Source organism: Poecilia latipinna, unplaced genomic scaffold, assembly GCF_001443285.1.
Source record: "Poecilia latipinna isolate Pla-1442-1.1 unplaced genomic scaffold, P_latipinna-1.0 Scaffold1231, whole genome shotgun sequence".
Lineage (NCBI taxonomy): Eukaryota > Metazoa > Chordata > Actinopteri > Cyprinodontiformes > Poeciliidae > Poecilia > Poecilia latipinna.
In genome coordinates, this window is record NW_015113847.1 from 18035 (window position 1) to 40725 (window position 22691).

A 22691-nucleotide genomic window follows, 5' to 3' on the forward strand; every position below is an offset into this window, starting at 1 on the left:
AATAAAAAACCCCTCTTCTTCCTATTAAGCACAAAAACAACGAACCACCAAAAAACATGCTGACAGAAATTCTGTCACAATTGTCCAATACTTCGCTGTCCTTGAGTAGGAGTTTAAACTATTGTCAGCTTTGTTTAACACTGCATCACATTCCTCGACACAATTACTAATCACATTGACAAAAAAATCAAACAAGACAATATTAGAACGATGAATAGGCTGTGTTCCTAAAGCATCACAGCTAATTTTATTTAGTGTTTCTAGAAATATAATTTAATCATATATTTTTGCTGATTGACTTCATTCAAAACTGGAACGTTTTTCTACAGTTCCCTTCTAACTTTAGCACAAAAACAGCTTCAAGCCAAGATCTTAGTACTTAAACAAGGCACAAGCCACTTGTAGTACTTAGAGCCTCCAACAGAGGGCATAAGACAAGTATAGGATTTGATACAGCACATTTCCACAATAAAAGTATCCACTTTGTGGTTGTTTGCAGTATCACCGTACTAAACAATCGTTCTTTGAAATAATCTCTTTCTTTTAACAGAACTACTCCTAGCCATACTGAAAAGGAGCTCACGTAGTAATCAGATTCGCCACCAGAGGGCATAAAACAAGTGGATGGTTGATGCATCAGATTTCTGAGGAATGCGCCAACCGAGATCCCAGAAATGCATCGAAATGATACGTTTGTGCTACACAGTTAAGCAATAAAGTAACATAAAATATGATCAAAATGCCTGACTATTAAGTTAATCGTTAGAAAATGTGATAAACAAAAAACAAAGTCAAAAGAAAAACAAAGAAAGGAGAACTATTGATTCGTCTTGAGACTAGAAGACAACCCGTCTCCCTCCAAGGGAACCATGCAGACATTAAAGGTGTATTCAAACCTAAACGACCTTCAGACTTTCAATCAGACAGAAACCGTCTCGGCTGTCCTCTGGCTCTGCGCTCTCAGCTGAAGTTCTCCAGCCAGTTTACTCAGAGTGCTAAAAGCAATGCGGGCGACGTTCTGGGAGTAAGTGAATTAAAAGCCTACAGACCATAGCAGCCGGACAACCTGGAGAAACTGTGAAGCAGCGGCTCAGATGTGTTGGCAGGAAGCCAGAGGCAGCTTAAGTCAGATATATGGGCAGAGGATCAAAAGGGCTGTCAAACGCTGCAGAGGCCATCCGAGCAAACAGAGAGCGGACCTGCTGAAGCCCTCATCTCATCTCTGGCTCGTTCAGCCAACTGTCAGTGTGAAAACACACGCCATGTCCGTCCATCATCACAGGAACTGATGCTTCAAAAGCAGCTTGAGGTTTGTTATATATGGGCCAACAGTCACAACTTGAGGTTGTCTTTGTGTACATGTGAATAAAAAGTAATGCGAGTGTCTCTAAATGTGCTGCCTTCACTTGGAAGCAAGCTCTTTATTTGTGAAAGAGCCAGATTTGTCTGATTTCATGTTGCAGACTTGAGAACAGCTAATGCAAAAAACAAAAAAACCCCCCAACATATTCTTATTCTTACATGCTGGGATATTTAATTAAAATGTATGTTTTATGTGCAAAAACCTCAAACTAAACTGCAACCCAACCAGTTTAAACGGTATCTACCCATTTTCCCAAAACGAGCTGATAAATATTCAGCCAGAGTTACACCAGTGGCTGGGTGATGTTTACACTTTATTCTGGATGTATAATTTTAACCCCATGTGGAATAAATGCAAATTTAAGGACTCCTTGTTAAAGTAACTCAAGTTATTTTCTGTTATTCTCATCCCTCCCTGGGGAAACATTTAAATAAATCATAAAAAGACAGTTTGGAAGCATTTTCACGCCCGTGAGGAGCTACGTTAACGTCTCATCAGAGCGATATGAAGAAGCTAAATCTATTGATTGCTTCATGCAACTGTTAACTTTGATAAAAAAAATAGGATTTAACCATTTTTGTACATCGGCTGATGACTTAGTCAGTTTTATATGCTGGAGATGGAAGGTTTAAATAGGAAGATAAATGGGAATAAAATCAAAACAATAAGTTCAAAGCTGTAGTAGCGGAAATAATAAAAGAAAAACTAAATGGCTAAAAAAAGAGAGACGTGTATTAAAATAACCTGAAACAGAATGAAGTGTAGCTCAGAAATGTTTAAACATTGGAAATCATATTAAAACACAATAGAAAATTTTTTTTAATATTGACTTTACACTTTTATACAAAAGTTTGATACAAAATATTTTTGGAGATTTGCTGAGACATTGCTTTTCTGTATGAAAAAAAAAGGCACATTAGCTCAAAACACCTTACATATTCAGCTTTTATAAAATATGGAAAAGAGGGCTTCTCCTTCAGACCAGTATCCTTAACATATTGCTTTCCTTATTCATTTTGGCCTGAATAAACAGACCTAATAATCTGACATCAAAGTCCTCTGAAGAACAAACACACAAATACAAACATGAATATAGTTCTGTGAAAACTCCTGAACCACTCTTATTCCAACACGTCTCTTTTCATCTAAAGGTTTTTCCTCAGGACATCAATGACAAGTTCCTTCATATTGTGTCCTATTTTTATTCTAAGAATTTATATTTTTAGATTAGAAACATTTAGGATTTTTTTTTAAAAGAAGCAAACACTATATTCATAAACAAAGATGCATTTCTTTGATAATTCCTTTGGTAAAACATATGATGACGCCTTTTCTCAGAGCTTCCAATTTAAAAGGAGATTCTCTTTCATATCCTGACAATCTGCTGCAGATTCAATGCTCCTCCTTTTTGGCCCCACTAATAAAGATGTGTAAAGCACATGGGAAAGAGTTTTTCTTATTCTTCTTATTTTAGCAACATGATCTCAGACTGAAACTTTTAGAAAAAAATCCAACCTTACATTGTGGGGTCTCCAACTCCAGAACTTCCTCAGTATTGCACCAAGTTCTGCAGAGGCCCGCTAACGAGCCATTCGTTGGACTCGGCTGTGTTGAAGGAGGAGTGCGTCTAAAAGTTGAAGGGTGGCGACTCCAGCATTAATTTGAGAACATTTATCCGAATCTCATATTAATAAAGAATTGTTTTCAATACAATCGGCATATTTGAATCAGATTTAAATCAGACTACGTTCGCCTCAAAGGGTGTGTGGATGTTACAGTTGGGGTAAAGACCACTTCAACGTGTGAATCCAGACTTTAGGGGTAAATACATGGGCGTTAAAGCAGAGTTTCCTATTAGGCAACTGCAGCAAAGAGCCGTTAAGACAAGTAAGCTCACTTTGAAGCTTTTACACATCTTTACCAGCCAGAGATCCGCGTAGTTCATTAGTTTTACTTGTCCAGTTTCCTCATATAGTTGTAAAGTCTGGCTTTGCCTCCATGTTTTGGCTAAATGCTCCTTTTAGCAAACGTCACACTGATGCAGGAATACTTTGCTGTGCTTTCACAGACGCCAACTTTGACACTTCTCGCTGAATAAAATAAGCATAAACGATGCAACATTCTTACAATGCGAGCTTGATGCCTCACATCTGCAGCTGAACGAAAAGCCCCCTCTCCACTGGATTCACTTAACAGAGTGAAATTAAATCAAACTGGAATAAGAAGTTGACGACCTTCTCAAAAAAGTTTGGTTGAAAGCGGGTTCTGAACAGAAGGAGATGAGAGTGAATCAGGAGTTTTGCACAGAGTTGCATCGTCCTCTGCTCCTCTTCCAGGCTGCATGTGAAACAGCTTATAGTCCTTGCAGATATAATAACTCTCCTTGCACATTATATCTCTGCATAGATTATCTTTTTTTTTTTTATACACAGAAATCCACCTTGCATTTTTGGTCAAGACATTCATCCAAAGCCAGACATAAAACATAAAAAAAACAACAATATAGGCACTTGAATACAAAATAAGCTGTATATTAGTGTATTAAATTCCTCTGTAATTTACATAGCTCCCTTCTGTGTGCAGCTCCGTTTATTTTCTATACCTGAAAAGTTTCTGTGAAACTGAAACCGCTCTCCACTTTGGTGTGCATATATACTGTATAAATTCTTATTCATAAAGTGCAAATAGTACTTGGTTAAAACTGATGCATAGTTTGATCTCCCGTGTTTTGCTCCTGATCTGATCCTGATGATTTCTCTGGTAGAAAATAAAAATGGAAAATCACTGTCATCTTCCAGTTTGTCTCCTCTGTCACACATCAGGTGGACTGAACAACTCCGTCCACTTGAAAGTCCTTCCTTTCTAAGCCGTTTGGTTGTAATGCCTCAGTTCACCCTGCTGGGGGCAGCGCTTCTGCTGAGAGGTTACTTCTCGTCCACCACAATGATTTCCTCCAGCATCTTCTCCTCCGAGTCGGAGCAGTCCGACAGCTTGTCCAGGTACTCCACGTCGTCGAAGCGCTCGGCGATGCAGTGCGCGGTGAGGCGGGCCTCCGGGTCGTGGTCCCAGCACTCCTCTATAGAGCCGCACACCATCTGGATGCCCTGCAAGGGGGACCGCAGTCAGACGGTCAGTCACAGAGACGGACTTCCAGACCGATTAACAAACTGTCCTGACATTCCTATCTACTTCTGCTATCGACGGAGAAAATATGCTATTCTTTGTCAGAGATGTTTACTTTCTCTGACAAAGCTAGACCTTCTGAGTTACTGTTGGTAACTCAGAAGGTTTTACTTTTATTGGAGAAATTAAATCCGAGAGAAATCAATTGTCTCTATTGCTGGAAAAAAGTTTGAGGGGTTGCCACCATTTATTAAAAAGGTTTGAATTGTAAAAGAAAAAGAAAAACCATCAGTACCAACAATAATAGTCTTGTGATCGGAAGTTTTGCAGGTTAGATTTCAGCTTCCTCCTGTCACATGCTGCTGTGCCCCTGGTAAGGCACTTAAACCCGACCTCCTTACCGATCTGCGTATACGATTGTGTGAATGTGACTCTAGTGTAAAGCGCTTTGAGTGGTCAAAATGATTGGAAAAGTGCTATATAATCCATTTGCCGTAAATAACTAAAAAGTTGAGAAAAAAGCGATGCGCACTTTGGAAAATTAAGAATGAAAAAGAAAAAATTGCACTTTACAATATGACAACATGAAAGGAGCATTGATTAAAAAAAAAATCTGCTTTTAATCCACTTTTTATTAAAAGGACTTGCTGAGGATGATTTATAAGCTTTTCCATAACCGGAGAAAATAAAAAAAATCTTTCTTGCGACTCCAGAAACCAAACTCTTTTTAAAACGACTTCATGGAACAGCTGCATTTATACTGAAGTTAAATCACACACAAGCGGCTCACTTTAGTAATTATGTGACATCTGAAGGCAACTGGTTGTACTTGATGAAATCCCCCTCCCCCCCCCAAAAAAAAAAAAAAAAAACACAGAGGTTTGAGGTTGTAAGGTGACAAAACGTTGAGAGGTATGAACACTTTTGCAAGGCGCTGCTTCTGTATTTGAAGATAAGTCAAAGAGAAGCAGGCAGCTTTTCAAACATGGCCATACGGAAAAGGACAGAGTGGCTCTTACTGCGTGGCTCGTCCAGCTGTTGGGGATCTCGGGTCTTCCTCTGTCTCGGAGGACGCTGTCCTTCATGCTCTCCACACATGGGTGCTCCCTCAGGTTCCCAAAGGGGGGCTTGTACTCCTTCACCTCTGCATGAAAGATCATACAAAACACGGCACAAGAACCGAAAGGTTAGCATCAAAATTTTAAATTTGGACACATTTAACTGGCAGATACAATATATGATTCTTTTGTAGGTTGCTAAAACTCACAATACATTTCTGGATGATAAATTGTCCCAGTAATTATTGTGATAAACTAATATAGATAATGGCATAATAATGCAAGTTCGCCTTCTTAAACACCAACAAACTGAGTTTGTAAAGAACTCTTAAAACAGGAAGATATTTTAAACATCCCAAGTCAAACACAACAAGCTAAAGCAATAAATAACGCAAAAATAAAAGGCAGACACAACCAAAATCATAAATAAAATGGATTATGATGTCTCTGTAAACAAAGTAATATTAATCAGAATATAAGTTATTGAGCTCATTTTAATTCATCATGCGATTCAGTGATTGATACGACAATCATAGGTATAACTACGATTAACTACAATCCAGAATAAACATTAATAAACAAATCAAACTAATCATAGTGAAATTATTATTTTGCTTCTGTGTGAAAGAAACAAACTTCAGAGAATCTACAAAGCTCACAGAGGTGCAAACAATGGCTTCTGGTACCTTTACAGTAACTTAACCTGAAATTCTCCTTCAGGTAACCTCCACACAATACTGTTATGTTTGGCTTCGTCTAAAGACAGTGGGAATTCTGACCGTCATTAAAGGAAAGCAGAAAACAAGATTGATTCAAAATCTGGACTCAAAAACTGAAAACACAAGATGGTATACTTGAGAATTTCCTCAAAATTCAGAGACCTGTACTGCTTTACAAGGCTGGCACATATTTTCCCCATCTTCAGGTCTTTTTTTTTGTTTTTGTTCCTGAAACATTTGTCAGAGATGTCTGCGGACTCCATATGAGAATCTCTGCGTTTTGTATCTACTGCCAACCTGGCTGCCTTTCCCCCAAACTCCCCGCTTTCTCTTTCTCCATGATTAATGCTCCCCTGCTGACTACTGTCTGCTTTTCTGTTATTCTGCAAGTTCACATTCAGTCTGAAAAGTCCCAAGAACACAGTCGCATTCAGACTTCTTGCACGAACCTGGAGATAACTTTGTTTTCGGAGGCCTGACTAATCCACCGTCTGACTTTTACTAGGCTGTGGCGGCACCGACACTTGTTTTGCGCAGCAAAAGTCATGCGATGTAGTTGCATAAATGTTTATGACATTAGAGGAGCTTACTTTGAAGCATATGGCACAGACATAACCTACCATTAACTATAGCTTATACAGGCCCTAACCTCAATAAAGACAATAACGCCACTTCAGTGAAACCAAACTTGGTGGGGATTTTTTATTTTTTTTCCCCCCCTTAACGTTCGCAGATCATGTGGTCGTCAGAGCAAAAGCTTTGTCCCCAGTGTGCAGTTGGGCAGTTTTTATCGCCAACACCCAATCTCTCTGCTCACACACATGTACGTACAACACCACCGGCCGCTACGGTCGCACACATCTCACAGTTCTGACATCTGGAAAACAGCTGCCTCTAACCTCTCCGCCCACTCTCCAGACTGGGCCAGCCTCTCCCTCTGGGGAATGAAAGCATTTCTACGTCTGCAGCTCCACAACCCGCCTCACTCCACTATTATCCCCCTTCTTGGCCCCACCCCGCCGAGGAACGCCGTCGTAGTCATTTCAAGCCCTAAATCTGGACCGGGTAAATTATACAGTGGAGAGATTCGAAGAAACGGAGACAGAGATATAAAAGATCTAAGAGTCGAGTCCAACTTTTCCTTTTCTTGGCGTTGTGTTGAGCTTCCCCGACTTTAAAGTCGTGGAAGATGAAAAGGACAGGAAAGCCATGTCTGATGCCTGACTGGCTGGTTCTCCTCGTCTCAGATTAGGGCACGGGACGCAAGCAGAGGGCATCAAAGACAAAAGAAAGGGCGCCACCGGGTCACAAAGAATCTGCGATATGTCTGTTTCAGTTCGTGTTAGTTTAGATGTATTCTTGCTCCAATTTTCTCCTAAGCGAGTTGAGTCATGGATGATTCACTCGGCACTTGGGGCAATTTAGAAAAACAAGAGGTGGAGCATGAAAGCATGCAGCTCCTTTTCATTACGCTCTGCATATGTCAATTTAATGCTACTTCTGATTCAGGAATAAATACAGCATATGGCATCGAAGCTGCTGAGAAAAGACGTCCAGGTAGCAGTAAAACCAAACAAAAAGAAAACAGCATGCATTCAGAGTTAGCTTTCTCTCAAAGGAACAGCGCAGATTTTCAGAAACAGGGATTCTGTGGCGTTGTTGATAGCCGTCAGTGTTTTACTCACAGAAGCAGAAGGACATTTGGAGAACCCGACTAACTGCTGGTTAAACTGGAGCCAGTTCTGGTACCGTTAACACATTTTCAACCTCCCACTATCCTTTATTGAGACTCAAACTGTCACTACTCCCACAACTTGTTGAAAAGCTACTTTTAAGTTGATTTTGTCTTATTTCAAGATATTTGATCTCAAAACTAGACAAAAAAAAAATTGTTTGTGTATTTGCAGTCTAGCAGCGCTTTGTCCATTTGAACACTTATAAAGATTGCAATTGCAATTTTATTTACTAAAATTGCAAACTTATAAGGGAATATTTCTACACAAGTTTACAGTTTATTTCATACAATATATTTTAAACACACATGGCTATGTCTCTCCTTTTTTAAAGAAAGAACTGGGAGGATTTAAACTATATAATCTGGAACTCCTTTCCAACCCATAAGGTCCTGATTTGACCCACCAACGCTGCTGGACCCCAGTGGTTATGAGATAATCACAGCTACGAAGACTTGGCCTGATTTGAGCAAGCTGCAGCTGTTTCAAACATCTTGAGGATGGTAGACAACCACTGAGTTTGTTTTAAAAAAAAAGAAAAATCTCAACATAGCTTAGAAAAGCCTAGAACAAGACTGTGATATAGACGCTGTGGTTTGGGGACGTCCAGCTGGGGAATCCCCAGCACATCTTATACGAAGTTCAGGTCAACGTTGTGAGTTGTAAGTCACGACCCTTTGGATCTGTAGTCATGTCGTGTGCTGCTTGAGGACACAGGGTCACTGATACTGATGAATCAGCGTGTACGTCGTCAAACAACTAAATTACTCTTAATCGGTTGGTTTGCGGTTGTGTATTTATCACGATCTGGAGAGGGATTAACTGTTTTAATGCTCGTTTCAAATGAGGAAATGTTTGATCTTTGCTACTTTTATACAAGTAACGGATGTCGAAACACTTCAAACTTTATTGCGAGATAACTGTGTTTTTTGTGCTACTAAAAATAAGTTAACTTGGATAATATTTACGTGTCTGGAGACTTTCAATTTTTGCTCCTAAACTTTTGCTTCCTTTTCAACGATTTCAAGGTCATTTCGCTCACCCGTTCCTGCTGGCAGTTATTACACGAGGGTGAATTTACTGCCTGAGAAAAGCTTAAATTTGAGACTCTCTCACAGGCCAAGTAAGTTATTATTATTTTTTTATTTTGGTAACTTGTTGGGTTCTGCAGCATGCATTATTTTTGGAAACACACCATGAATGAGCAAACATTTGCTCATCAAATGGACTCTTGGGGATGTATAAAATCACATTATCACAGGTTCTCTCACTGTGATATATCACAAGCAATGTCGCATTACCCATCCGTTGTTTGTACAAAGACTTTATCGATAAGCACAAGGATGTTTTCTTGGATTTTAGTCCTAATCAGCTTCACCCTGCTGTCTGTCCCAGAGAGCTGCCAGCTCTGGAGAAATGGGAACAGAGACACAGAAGACAGGAAAAACACACAAACTGCCCCGGCCGCTTTTATCTTTAGTCCACAGGTGGGACGGGAACTCCTGCGCTTCCCCCGACAAGAAAGTCCACCGCACTGGCCATCCTCCCTCCCTGTCTGTCTGCTTGTGGCTGAATTAGGGAAGTCATTGGGCTGTGATAAATGTCGCGTTGCAAACTGTTTAACGGCTGCCTGCCTCAGATGAGGAAAAAGCAGGACAATATGCAAAACATGGTGAAACCTTCAGGATTGAATTTGTGTTTTGTCGTTATTTGGTTCTGTAACCGATATAGCTGTTCAGGATGAAGATAAACATAGTCGGACTCAGAGAATACAGAAGAGTATACAGGGTTTTTACTTGATAGTATACAGTATATGTAAAGATATGAGCTTTTTCCAGAATCAACTTTCTAGAGTTCGGAGTCCTTTATGTTTATTTTAAAACATAAATTATGAAATTTTACCTTAATATTTATGGCAAACATTTTGTGGATGAGAAAAAAAGAGAAAGTAAGTAAGAATGAAAGATTAAAGATAGACTAAAGGAAGAAGGAGACAAAGACAGAAGGAAAATATTGTGCTACGCACAAAGAAAGGAACGAAGAACACAGGAAAGTAAAGAAGAAAGAACTTGAAGGACAGAGGGATACAGGGTAGGACAAAACCCCCCACAACATTTAGATACAGGACAGGGAAAACTGTGTAAAAAACCAAATATGTTTCCATTCTTTTATTTACTTTTTCCATACGTAGTCAGATCTGAAAAACACTGAAATCAAATTCCAGACTTTCCCAGACGGCGTAGGAACCCTGCGACAAGTTTAGTCTTTAACCTCTGTCATTATTCTCTGCCTGGCCCACTGTCAAAAGACATTAAAGAAAGGATAGATCCAAAATTTCCAAACTGTTTCAAACCTCACACTAAAAACAGTTTGTCTTGGAATAGTTTGCTAAAACAGGAAATGGGCTATTTTCTTTTCAAATGCACCCACAGGGCTCACATAGTCTTACAGCTGGAAAGGAAGAGGGGGTTTGGGTCACATGGGTCGCACACTGTTGGTTAGCGCAACGGCATTGATGCACTTCAAGGAGATCCCCCCACGGAGAGGGGTCCTGGTGGGGGCAAAACAGGAAAGCACCAAAGCAGGAGCGCTCATGCCGAAAGGCGGCTCTCCATCTCTGCTCTGACACAATGGAGACGGAGAACCGAAACGGGACCGCTGAGACTTCGGAGGGAAGTGAAAACAAACGGTCGAGCATGGACATGAACTCCCGCACAATGCTTGAACTGTCGATAATCACTCATTTCTATGATTTGCACACATTCTGACCTTGCTTCACACACACACACACAGAAGTTACGGCACATTAGGGCGGCAGCGGGCTGATCCCTGACACCTCCGCTGCAAGACAGATCGCCTGGTTGACGCTTTCAGGCTTGGCTCCAGTCGTGACTAATGGGGTGATTGATGGAGGTTTTGTCGGCATCTTGTAATGAACACAAAGGGGAGCCGAACGCTGCACTCCGACTGCATAAAGTTAACACTCTGCCTTTCTCTACAGGCCAACTTTTATCTTTCTGTGGAACTTGAGAGGAAATTTCCAGAGACTTCAAAGGGAATTTTATCAAGAAGTGCTTGTACTGTTTTTGCAATGCTTAGCATCAAGTCAATGGAAACAAAAACCTGTCACTGTGAACAAATGCAGTTTGTATAAATTACTAGATTACTTGTAGACACACCTACATGGTGTCTATTGGGGTCACATAACTGTGACATAACAGTTTCACTTCTGCTTTTAGTTTGGGGGAAAAATAATAACCGTCTTTTACTGTAAATCCAGCTGTTCTGTGAAGGACTCGGGGGTTAATTAGAGAACATTAGTGAACAAAAAGCCTCATGAATGCCAAGGAACCCAAGGGATAACCAAGAAATACTCCAGAGAAGTCGAAGAGAAAATTGTGAAAACCCTTTTAGGAACAGCTGGGTTACAAAACAATATTCCAAAACCTTGAACATCGCAAAGAGAACAGTTTAATCTAAATACTTTTAATGGCAAACCTACGAAGACATGAAGGTCAACCTAAACTGACACGAGGGAAGTGGGGGAGCAGCAGAGATTCACAGATCAGGTGAGAATCTGCTTATGACAACAATGGGGGCCTTCACAGATCTAGTTATATGATAGAGTAGCAGGAAGAAAGCCATTGTCCCGCTGCCAACGGGACTTCACATCCTGACAACAGTAAAACAGAGAAGCTGGAATGTTGATGGGAAGATGGACGCAGGATGTTACTGGAAAGAAAACTGGTATAGAAATACTCTAAAAACTTTAATTGTAACAATAGGTGGTTCTACTAAGTATGCATAGGGAGGCTGAACATTGTTTTAGTCTCTGAAATAAAACATCAGTACAATATATATTTTTTTGCAATATGACAAATTCTGAAAAAAATCCAGGAGAAAAAAGTCCTTCTGCAAAAACTGTGGAAATTATCTTCACGAATCAGGAAATGTTGCTCTTCACGACTTCCAGCAAAATTTCTTCTACTGTCCTGCTATATTAATATCAAAGATGTGACAGAGCATTTAATTTCCAAAACAATTTAAAAGTTTCCACAGGCCAAATGGGTCTGGGGCTAAATTTGGATCTCTCTTATATGCTGCCCCTTCTGGCACCGATTCAACACGAACATGCAGTCCTTTTATAGGATTTTTGTTTTCTGTGGATGAACTGCTGACCTTTCTGTGATGCACTCTTGGTTGAACCTCTGTTCACCCACTGCAGAATATATTAACCACAATGGATATATATTTAAAGTGAATCATTTTCTGGCAGAAAGATGCAATGCTTAAAAAAAAAATGAAATCCTTATACAATTCTCAATACTGAAAAGAAAAGGTTTTAATTCACCCAGAGTTGTTTCATAACCAATTGGTAATATTCCATATTTCTATTATCTCATATACTATCTAGTTCCTCTTGATTGGGGGAACAAAACAGCTAATCTAACGACTAAAAACTATGGATAAAACGGACATCATCGAATTTCAGATAACGACGAACATATTTACTGACAAACTATGCTATATTTGGTATTTTATGGATATAGTTAAATAAATGAGTGCCTTTGTGACAGGCTGCAGGCAAAAAGTATCTAAATATCTTATATATAATTGGTTCTTTGCTAAGCTGTTTATCATGCGAGTCAAAACACTGGTTCTTTCATCGAGTGTAGGAGACTTTTAATGCGTGAATGATTCATGAGTCAGAAAAAAAAAAAAAAACGGCCTTAGCAAACAAACGGATGTCTCTTTTTCACCAAGCTCAAATGATAAATGTAGTTTTCTAAAATGGTTTTGATTTATGAATGGATTTATGTGTATACGCATGCATATCTGTACCCTTCAAGAAGTATTTGTGTTGAATATGAGGTTAGACAGATTATTTCTTCTATTTGTGTAATTTTAGGACTTTTATGCAATCGTCTCAAGACGCCAAAGGGAATTTTTCATGTTACCTTAAAATTTAATCTGTTAAAGTGTCTTAATATTAACAGATAGTGATACAGTCTAACTCCAGCAGCGATATGGACTTAGACTTTTTTTTTGTGTGATATTTTGTGGCTCTATAGTTATAACAACAAAGAATATGATTTAAAGAATGTTATTTTTTAGGTAACTCTGTTAATGTGACTGCATGGTGCAGCAATCATAGAGCCACAAAAACAAATATTGCTCTTGAAAACATTCCTATTTACGTCCGTGCTCCCCTCCGTTTTGTACGATTCTGTTTCCATATTTATACTTCCAACCACGAGTTCTGTGATGCGAAGCATTGCTTTTCTATTTTGACAGAGACGCTTGCATAGTTTCCATCTTCACGTGATTAAATGCGACCGGGAACAAAAATCTATTTCAATTTTCGCAAAGAAGAGGAAGTAAAATGTTTTCCTATATGCTTGTCTGCTCTAAAAATATTTTTTATTTCTTCCATCATTTGGAAAATGTGGGAAAGCTTCCTGAGAAACACATATTTACAGGAGACAGAAGCAGTGAGTAAGTCCCAAATCCAGAACTTCTGTTCTCTGTCCAGACAAAATGAATAAGTTAGTCCGTTTATCCTTATGATTTCCTGTGTGATAACATGGAGCAGATTGGCAAGCCAGACCCGACTGCTACATCTCACGCAACTAAGCGTACAAACATCGAATGAGTAATAAATAATTCACATAAAGTTTAAACCATCAGCTCAGTTGAAGATTCTCAACTAATGAGAGCAGATATTTGGGTAAAATCAGGATCTGGTTTGGATCAAATAAAAAAAAAAAAAAAAAAAGAAACAAACAAACATGTCAGCACAACTTTTAGGTTAAAATGTTAATTTTTTTTCCACATATTTTTTTAATTAAAACCTCAATTTACCTGATTCTTTTTCACTAATAATTTTCAGTGTATATCAAATATCTTTTTAGGAGACAAGCACTCGGTACCAAAGAGGCGCAGGAACCTGGTGGTTTTACACTGCAAGTTTAAAAAGCTTCATGAGTTATTACCAAGCATCTGCTCTTATTTCAAGCACCATTTCATGCAATGTTGATGGTTTAATTTGTGCTTTTACACAAATCCTAAACACCTGGAGTATGTTTAGGATTTAACTGCATGAAAGGACCACAAAGCAAAACAAATCAAGACGTCAAAAAAAAAAAAATAACCCTGAAAATCCACAAATCTTGCCTTCAGTTGCAAAACAAAGTACCTTTAAAAAGAAATAATCAAATTTTAATGCCTGAATTTACTTGCAGTGCAATATCTCTTAGGGGTGTCTGAGAGTTTCTGTACTTCCCGCCATCTTACCTCCGATCGCGCTGCATCTGGAGATGATCTCCCACAGCACCAGAGCCATGGAGTAAACGTCTGCTTGTTTGAAAGACTCGATGTTTTCCAGATTGATTCTGGACTCCAGCACCTCGGGAGCCATGTACCTGGCCGTGCCCACCTGGGAAAAAATAAATAAGATAAAAATGAGACAAGCACACAGACTTAACACGACTGTCTTTAAAAAAAAAAAAAAAAGCCACCCTCTACACGACTGTCTCACTGAAGGAGCAAACTTTCATCCGCAGTAGCAGTAATTGGGTGACACGCGGTCACTCCGTGCCTGTGCATTTGTCACAACAAGTTTTATTTGAATCAAAACATGATGGATGTGAAGCATAATTAGAAAGTAAATGTGTCCCTGAGCTCATCAATGCGACGCTTCTCTTTAATAACCTCATTATCAGCTCGGAAAAGAGAATCCTTCACATGCATTAAGAGCATTAAAATGCATTAGCCGTGCCGTGCAGCCTATGATGAGGCCTTTTCAAGATGAGTCATTCTAAAAACAGAGTGAGCTGTTGCATCAGAAAATTGAGTCCATTACGCTCAAATCCTTGTGGTAGGAAAAAAACAGCCTGAGGCCGCTCATTAAGATACGGAACGTTGATTTTCTTTCCCTAAACTACCTTGGCGCCAAACAAAACATTCATTTTCCTTGAACTTTTAGAACATTTTATTACACTACCAACAAAAACTGAGTGTTTTATTGGAATAATACATGCTTTTTTTTATATTCTTTACAAATATAGATCTGAAATGTGTAATGTGTTTTGGTTTCGAAACACACTTGGTAAATAATACTGCAATTACATCTGCAAGCTTTATGGATAATTCCCTATTAGTTCTGCAGACTCGTTTCTTTGTGGATCGGTCTTAGCAAAATAATTCAAACTCAGTCAAATATCTAGTTTTATCAACATTTGATCTTATTAAAAATGCTTTTTAATTAAAAATACTTTTTAATAAGGTTTTATTTGGACACACACTTCCAATTCTATCGCCCATTTTGCAAAGTTCATCTATCCATCGGTTCTAAAGAAAAGGCTCCCCACAGCATGATACTGCTTTCACTATGTTTCACTGTGACAATACTATTTAATCAATCTGAAGAAATTTTTGTCTAATAAACCATTAATTGATAATTAATTGTAAGTTTATTAATTGTTTGCATCCTGAAATCAAGCCTTAATTTAAATGTCTCCACTTTTTGTCTACTGTGTTCCTTGCTCTTATGACTAGATGTTATTTAGGGCAATCGGAGTAAAGGGGGCTGAAAAACTAATTCATTCACAAGTTTCAGATTTTGATTCCCTCTAATTTTGAAAGCCATACATAATTTTCCTTCAGCGTCACAATTATGCACTGCTTTTTCTTCACCCAATCAATCACATTAAATTGCAAAACTAAGCACAGTGAGATATTTTGGAGCTGAAATTAAACGATGAATCAAGGAGCAGGAGGTCTTACCTGTCCGCTGTTGGCCAGCTCGTCCACAGACAGAGAGTTGTCCAGTCGAAGTGCGAGGCCAAAGTCACACAGGCAGCAGGTCATGTCCTTTTTCACGAGTATATTTGAGCTTTTAATGTCCCTGTGAGCGATGGGAACCTTGCAGCGGCCGCAGGAAGTGCGGTCACTGTGTAGGTGTGCCACCACACGGGCCAGCGAGCTCCCCAGCAGCCACAAGTCTTGCCAGGAGATAATGTGATTGGTTAGGAACTCCTGGAGGTTCCCCAGTGGGTGGTAAGCCGTGATCAGCCAGTACTGCCTCTGCCCCTTCCTCTCCTCGGCCGTCAGGAAGTGAAGCACGTTCTCGTGCCTCAGGTCCGCATCTGAGAAAATGTCCTTCTCGTTCTTCCAGGAGGCGTACTCCTCGAACTGGAAGATCTTGACTGCCACCGTTTCAAAGCCGTGCTCCTCCCGGACCGACGAGCCTTGCTTCAGCTTGGCTTTGTAGACCTCGGCAAAGCGGCCCTTGCCGACCAGAACGTCCAGCTCGATGGGCAGGAGCTCGGTGTTGTGGTTCAGGTTGTTGGCGTGTGTGGAGCTGCTGTCTGAACCCTCAGGGTCTATGATGGGGTGCTTGTCGGTGTTGTCCAGCGGCTTGCGCGGGTTTGGCTGCTGATTGCAGACCCGGTAACAGTAGAACGAAGTGATGACAAAAATGGCTATGACCAGAAGAGGCACCAGGCTGACCACGATGACGGGCCCAACCTGAGAATCTGTGACGAAGACGGAGAGGATGAGCACATCAATACTCTGGATGAATCAATAAAATAATAAAACTGACTTTATAACTACACTTTAGTAATGTGTCAACTTTTTGTTTAAAATTTTAAGTTCATAGGGCCCCAGGTGGGTCAACGGTGGAGTGTGTGCAGGTTTGATTCCCGGCACATTTTCTGCATATCCTCTGCTTCCCTCGCTGCCTTTCATCCTGTCAAGCTACGAATGAATAAAGGCCACTAGTGCCACAAAAATAAAATCAAATAAAAAAATAAATATATAATTTCATTAAAGCATTAATATAAAATAATCAGTAACACTTTATTTGAAGGGGTGTGCATAAGACTGACACGAGACTGTCATGAACATGACATAACAGCTGTCATGAACATGAAGGAGTCTTCATGAATGCTTACAGCTATCGTCATGAAGTGTCATTTGATAAATAATGACACTTTTGATGCAGAGTTGACACTTTTAATGCAAGTTTTAATGGAACTTTGCATTGAAATTGTCATAATTTACCAAATGACACTTCATGACAACAGCTGCAAACATTTATAAAGAGTCATTCCTTTATAAATGTTTCATGATAAGTGTTATGTTTATTACAGTGTCATGTCAGTCTTATGCACAACCCAGATAAAACGTTACCAGCTGATCTGTAGATTCCAGAAAGTGATCATGGCCTGTTCACCTTTTTCCACTTTCAGTGAAATATGTGCAGCATCTATCCTTAACAAATCAACTGAAAAGCAAAAATATAATCAGGGAGGGCGAATGTAAAAACAGAAAAAGCTTGTTAACCACGTTGCAACAGTGCACACCTTTAGACAAAAACTGTTTTAGTCTCCTTTTGAATCAATTTCAAACTTCTATCTTCTTCGGGACAAGCCCAACGTCAGGCTTTTCCAGGAGGTTTTTCCTGCTACTTGTGAGAATATCCTGCTGTACTCTCCATATGCCATGAATAACAAGCAGGACAAAATAGTTTTCTACCAATACTGTCCAACATAAAGGTAACTAAATGGTTTCATACAAGTTTTGAGTGTAAACAGCTATGAATTCTTGTGCGAACAGCAATTCAGCTAACTAACTTCCCTGAAATTTATCATGAACTGCATTTTTTTTTAAGTTCTTTTATGGCTCTCATTTTCAGAAAAATGCTGGTGCTACTGCTCATTCATACTGCTGTTCTGCCCTTGGGTTCATTAACTTTGGAAATGTATTTAATATAATATTTTTATGCTAATTAATTACAAATAATTACACTTTCTTTTAACTGATTACAGTAAATTGCACTTTTCCTAAACGAGCGTTTTTATCAGTTAATTAAGGTAAAATTACAGTTTTTCTGACACAGACCTCTTCTGTTCATTAACAGTTTTTGTGGGCAGTGCTGATTTTTAGCTGCAGCTTGGAAAGTTAATCTCCACTTTGTCAAACTAAAGATGTTCAGCGCGTCATAACTTCATAACACAAACTTAAAGAAATTGTCACTAGAAAAAGAGTTACTGTTAACTGTGCTGTAGAATGCAAATGTGAAATATTGTGATCTTTGTTGTGCGTCTTTAAATACAAGGTAAAGCTTTCTATTGGTACACAATGGAGAACAGGAGTTGGGACATTGAGCATATACTCTCAAACCATAGTAATAGTTATTACAGAGAAGTTCTGCTAATCTGGCCACAGACTTTGCCTTTACTGCAGAAAAGTTTTATTTTATAAACATGTCTGTTTTGATTGACAATATAATTGAAGAGGAAAAATGAAAGAGGCTAAACTGTTTACACTGGGATTTTGGAGCGTTTGGAGATGTTTATGTTTGTCGCTTTAATCATCCAAATTGTGTCCCAATTTGAGACACAGTTCTTTTTGTCTTCCCCTCAGGCTCCTTGATCTTTGCAGATTTTTCCCCCCCCATACTGTATGTATGCATAAGAGCTCTTTCTGTATGGACTTAATCTATCATGCAGCTGATGGTCCCTTGGTTGCAGGAACATTTCATGAATAATCCTCCCAGTGGGTTAATTTAGACCTCTTTAGGTCCTCATCAGTAGAGAATACATCGGGATGGATATTCTCTAAAACGCTTGAAAAAGATGGACATTTAACTAGTGCAAGTGAAGGTTTTTATCTTTGCAACTCCATCTGATGGGGATCGTAATGAAAACATGACTTTTTAACCAACCCCCGCTTTTCCCTTTTTTTCTTTTGATTAGCACAATCATCATCCGTTTTACACAGATTACAAATTGCCAATTCAGATTCGCTTGCGGTATGCTCATCTGTCCAGCTTAGAGCACGACAGTACTCTTAGGTCAGCGGAGGAACTGCTCTTTGGTTGTGGAATGTCCATTTAAATTAACGTCTGGACCACAGATCCAAAAACGACTCCAAACCCCGACCCAGCCGACCGCATATTGTGCCTCTTTATAGAATTTGTTGTATTTTTGTACGCGAGGAGAGGGTGTGTCTGGAACCTGCGACTGTTTTGGCAAACAGCACCATTTGCTGCATTTATAGTTATACATTTACATCAGTACAAGTAAGGAGTAGCAACCCTTTCCAGTTTGATCAGGTTCAAACTGGCTTTTGATACTTTACATTAAGAGATCTTCATGTTTTGGACGTCACATTTTACTGCTGCAAACATAAAGTGCAAAAAAAAATAAAAAATAAATACATATCTTAACATATTCCGCTTGTTACAATAAGAACACATTTTTATGGAGGACACTGTGAGACAAAGGGCCTGGAGTCAGTCTTGAACAAGGCAGAAATATTAATGTAAAACTCATCTCTCTGACTCCCCAGACCAAGCCCTCGAGCGCTCTATAATTTTTTTTCTCCTTTTTTCTAAACAGGAAACCGCATGTCTGAAATCCTCTGCAGGGCCCCAGACAGACAGTTTGTTTTGACTTTCGTAGAGTGAGAAGGTTTTTTTTCACAACAACCTGTCACTGTGCCTCCTGACGCAGACATTTGAGAAAAACCCTCAAGTTGTTGTCTACGACGTTAGCAGGCCTGCGTGCTAATGTTACATAATGTTACATAAGATCAAATCGGTGTCATAAAATTCTTATTTTACCTTAAATTAAAAGTTGTTTACGCTTGCTAATTTAAAAAGCCTTCACTACAAAAAGGAATGGTTTTATGGGTTGGTAATCTGACCTTTAAAATTGTCATTTGGTGTAGTTAATTCATTCCACAGTCATCTGTTAGTTAATTTAACTTTGAGACAGAGGCTGATTAAAAACAGCTGAAGTTATGAAATCCCTAAAATGAAAAAAGAAGGGAACTGACCTCTCTAGTAAAAATATGCTAAAATATTCAATGGAAAATGCTGACAATAAAATGTTATAAAAGGCACAATGCAGACTTAGTTAAAAGGTGAATAGGGGAGAAGATGGATATGTTGTGTTTAGAGGAATAAGGGTTCATCAATCATGATGCACAAAAACCCCAAACAAGCTTAAAACTGGGTGAGTACGTTTGCAGGAAAGCAGCCATTTGACAGCGGTAATCTTTCCAGGTGTGGCTGCGGTCAAATCTAATGATTGTACAATAGAGAGCAATGTTTTCTTTTTCAATTTTGCAGCTTTTCACGGCATTGTATTATAAGAATACTCGCTGTTTGCTGTAGGAGCGTCACGGTGGCTTTTAACGGCTGACATTGCACATCAATCCTTAAAACCACAAAACGCACAATGTTCAGCCACACAAACAGTTTTGACGTCACAAACGTCCATAACTTTGAAATTCCGAGGACTTTTGAGGCAAAAATTTATTTTCGTTTCTGCTTCTCTCACTTCAGTCTCGTGACTTCTGAAGAACTCCTTCAAGGGAGTTTTAAACTACAGCTTTTCTTACTTCCCGTAGTAGCTTGCTGCTCTACAGTGCCAACGTTAGTTTGTATATAAGCAGAAACAAAATGTGGTTCTGGATAGTTTAGTTTTATTTACATTCTATTCTGTGCATACTTTTGTAAAGTTCGTTGTGATGTCCTTTTGCTAACAATGGGGTAAAAACCCTTTTGTTTTTGTTTCTAAATAGTCTAATTCAAGAGCAATCATTTGCTGACAAGATTAAGATGGTCATTGTTTGTTGTGCGTTTGCCACACAACTTGTAACCAGATTTAACTTTTATTTGTGTTTTAAATGACATGCAGCTCCCCCATTAAACCACGTTTGTGAAATTAGCGCTGGCTAACTTCAGATTTTTGGCTGACCTTTCCAAGATAATTTTCTCATCATTTTCTAATGAATTAACTTTGAACTTCCAATGTCGCTCTTTCCCGTCCTCTATGCAACTGTTACAGTTTGCCACGCCTACTCTGCTATTTAAGACAAACTCGCAGAACATAATGAGCGTAGACATTCAGTTCAGTCAGCCAATATGCCACATCTACAAAAAAGAAAAAAAAAAAAGAGAAGCATGTCTGTCTCTTTCTCTGGAACAACTGTTTAGAATATCAGCTGTCTGACAGGGATGTGTTGTGGCATGTTTGCTCTGGAGTTTCATGAAAAAAGCCCACCCGCCTGCAGTCTGTCTGCTGAGAGAACTTCCCCCTTGACGTTTAAACTTCTTCAACTGTTTAGGGTTTTAACAAGGACACAGATAAACTTGTGTTACGGATTACGTTTTATGAGCTCTTGAACTCATTTGTAGCCATTTGTGTTGCATCAGGAGAATACACTTTCACTGGATGTTCAGAATCTTATTTTCAAGAATCTTGCATTATATCTTGCATATAATACCGTATTTTCCGGACTATATGCCGCTACTTTTTTCCTAAGCTTTGAACCATGCGGGTCATAGCCCGGTGCGGCTTTTATTTTTTTTTTTTTTTTTTTTTTTTTTTTTTTTTTTAACTTTGGGGGTGGGGCTTATAGTCTGGAAAATACGGTATTTTTTAATTTTTTTTTTCCAAATGATGAAGAACAATGTTCATTTTCTCCTGGCCTTCTGAAGGTTCTCATTTGTAATCCAGCACCAATTTTCACGGGACAGTTTTTTGCCTCTCACTTGTTCAGCCAGTTATCTGAGATTTATGAATCATTCAGCCATTAAAAGGTTCCTATACTGAACCAGTTTTGTGTCTATACATATCAGAAAGCAGAGCTATAAGTCAATAGTCTTCAAGTCAAGTCCTGTCATGTTTTTCAACAAGTGTTTTGCTTTAGTTGCACTCCCATTCCAAATAGTGCTTGTGAGTTGGGATCAGTGGTATGGAGTCGAACGTTCTGCTGCTTCAATATTGTACAGTTTTGTTTTATTTCTATTTACTTTTTCCATATCTAAGGATCAACTGGCCATCTTGGGATGAAATTACAATGATCTACGATTGTGTCAATTTCTGGTATTTTAAATTTAAAGATACGCAAAGCATCTTCATAACAGAGATGGAGTAACGGTAAAATTGCCATATTGCTGTGAAAATTTAAGTTGTGTTGATTCTGTTGGACATAAGTTCAATAAAAATCAAGAGTTCGGTTTATCTGATAATCAAACAGTGTGTGCTAAAGTGTCCCATGCATAGATGCTGAAATATTATTTTCTTGAGGCATTCTGTTTTTGTGCATCATTGAAACAAGAGGCAGACAAACAACAATATAAGCATTTTTGTCCTTCAAATGTCCACTTTTCTTGTTTATACACCATCAAACTATCTGTAGATGTCACCTAAAAGCACCTAAAAGGAGTTAAATTGAAATTAAATGCAAAAATATATATAAAATAAATAAATAAATATTCCACTTGTATTTTTCTTTGAGAACAACAAACATTACCCAAAGGCTACGGTGAGATAAAGGTTTTAAGAATCCTGTGTTCTGTGGATGCCTAACAAAATTAACCACTGGTTAAAAAATAACAAGCCAGATTCACTGAAACTTACTGGAATCGTTACTTACTAACTCGCATTTAATCACAGCAGCCTGCATTGCAGCAACACCCATCTTTACTCACTGAAACGTTACAGAGACTGCTCAGACATTCTCGAGAGTACGCAAACGCATTTCCATGACGTGGTTTGCACTCCACAGATGCTTCTAATTTGTGCTCTCTGCTGTTCCAAGCCAGGTCTCAGAAATCCACCGCTACGCTGTTACTGCAGAGATGCTGCAGTAAAAATACAGGAGATTCCAGCGC

At 38.9% G+C, this 22691-nt stretch overlaps 1 protein-coding gene across 1 annotated transcript in view; it reads right to left on the reverse strand.

Annotated features, from left to right (window-relative positions):
* Positions 1-2155: 2155 nt before the first annotated feature.
* The window catches only part of LOC106960810 (TGF-beta receptor type-2-like), a 33246-nt gene continuing 12710 nt past the window's right edge, over positions 2156-22691 (reverse strand). The window contains exons 4-7 of the mRNA XM_015054150.1: positions 15782-16533; positions 14291-14432; positions 5506-5630; positions 2156-4467 (exon numbers count right to left, since the gene is read on the reverse strand). Coding sequence (XP_014909636.1) covers positions 4288-4467; positions 5506-5630; positions 14291-14432; positions 15782-16533 — 1199 coding nt within the window. The 3' untranslated portion in view covers positions 2156-4287. The remainder of the gene's footprint in view (positions 4468-5505; positions 5631-14290; positions 14433-15781; positions 16534-22691) is intronic.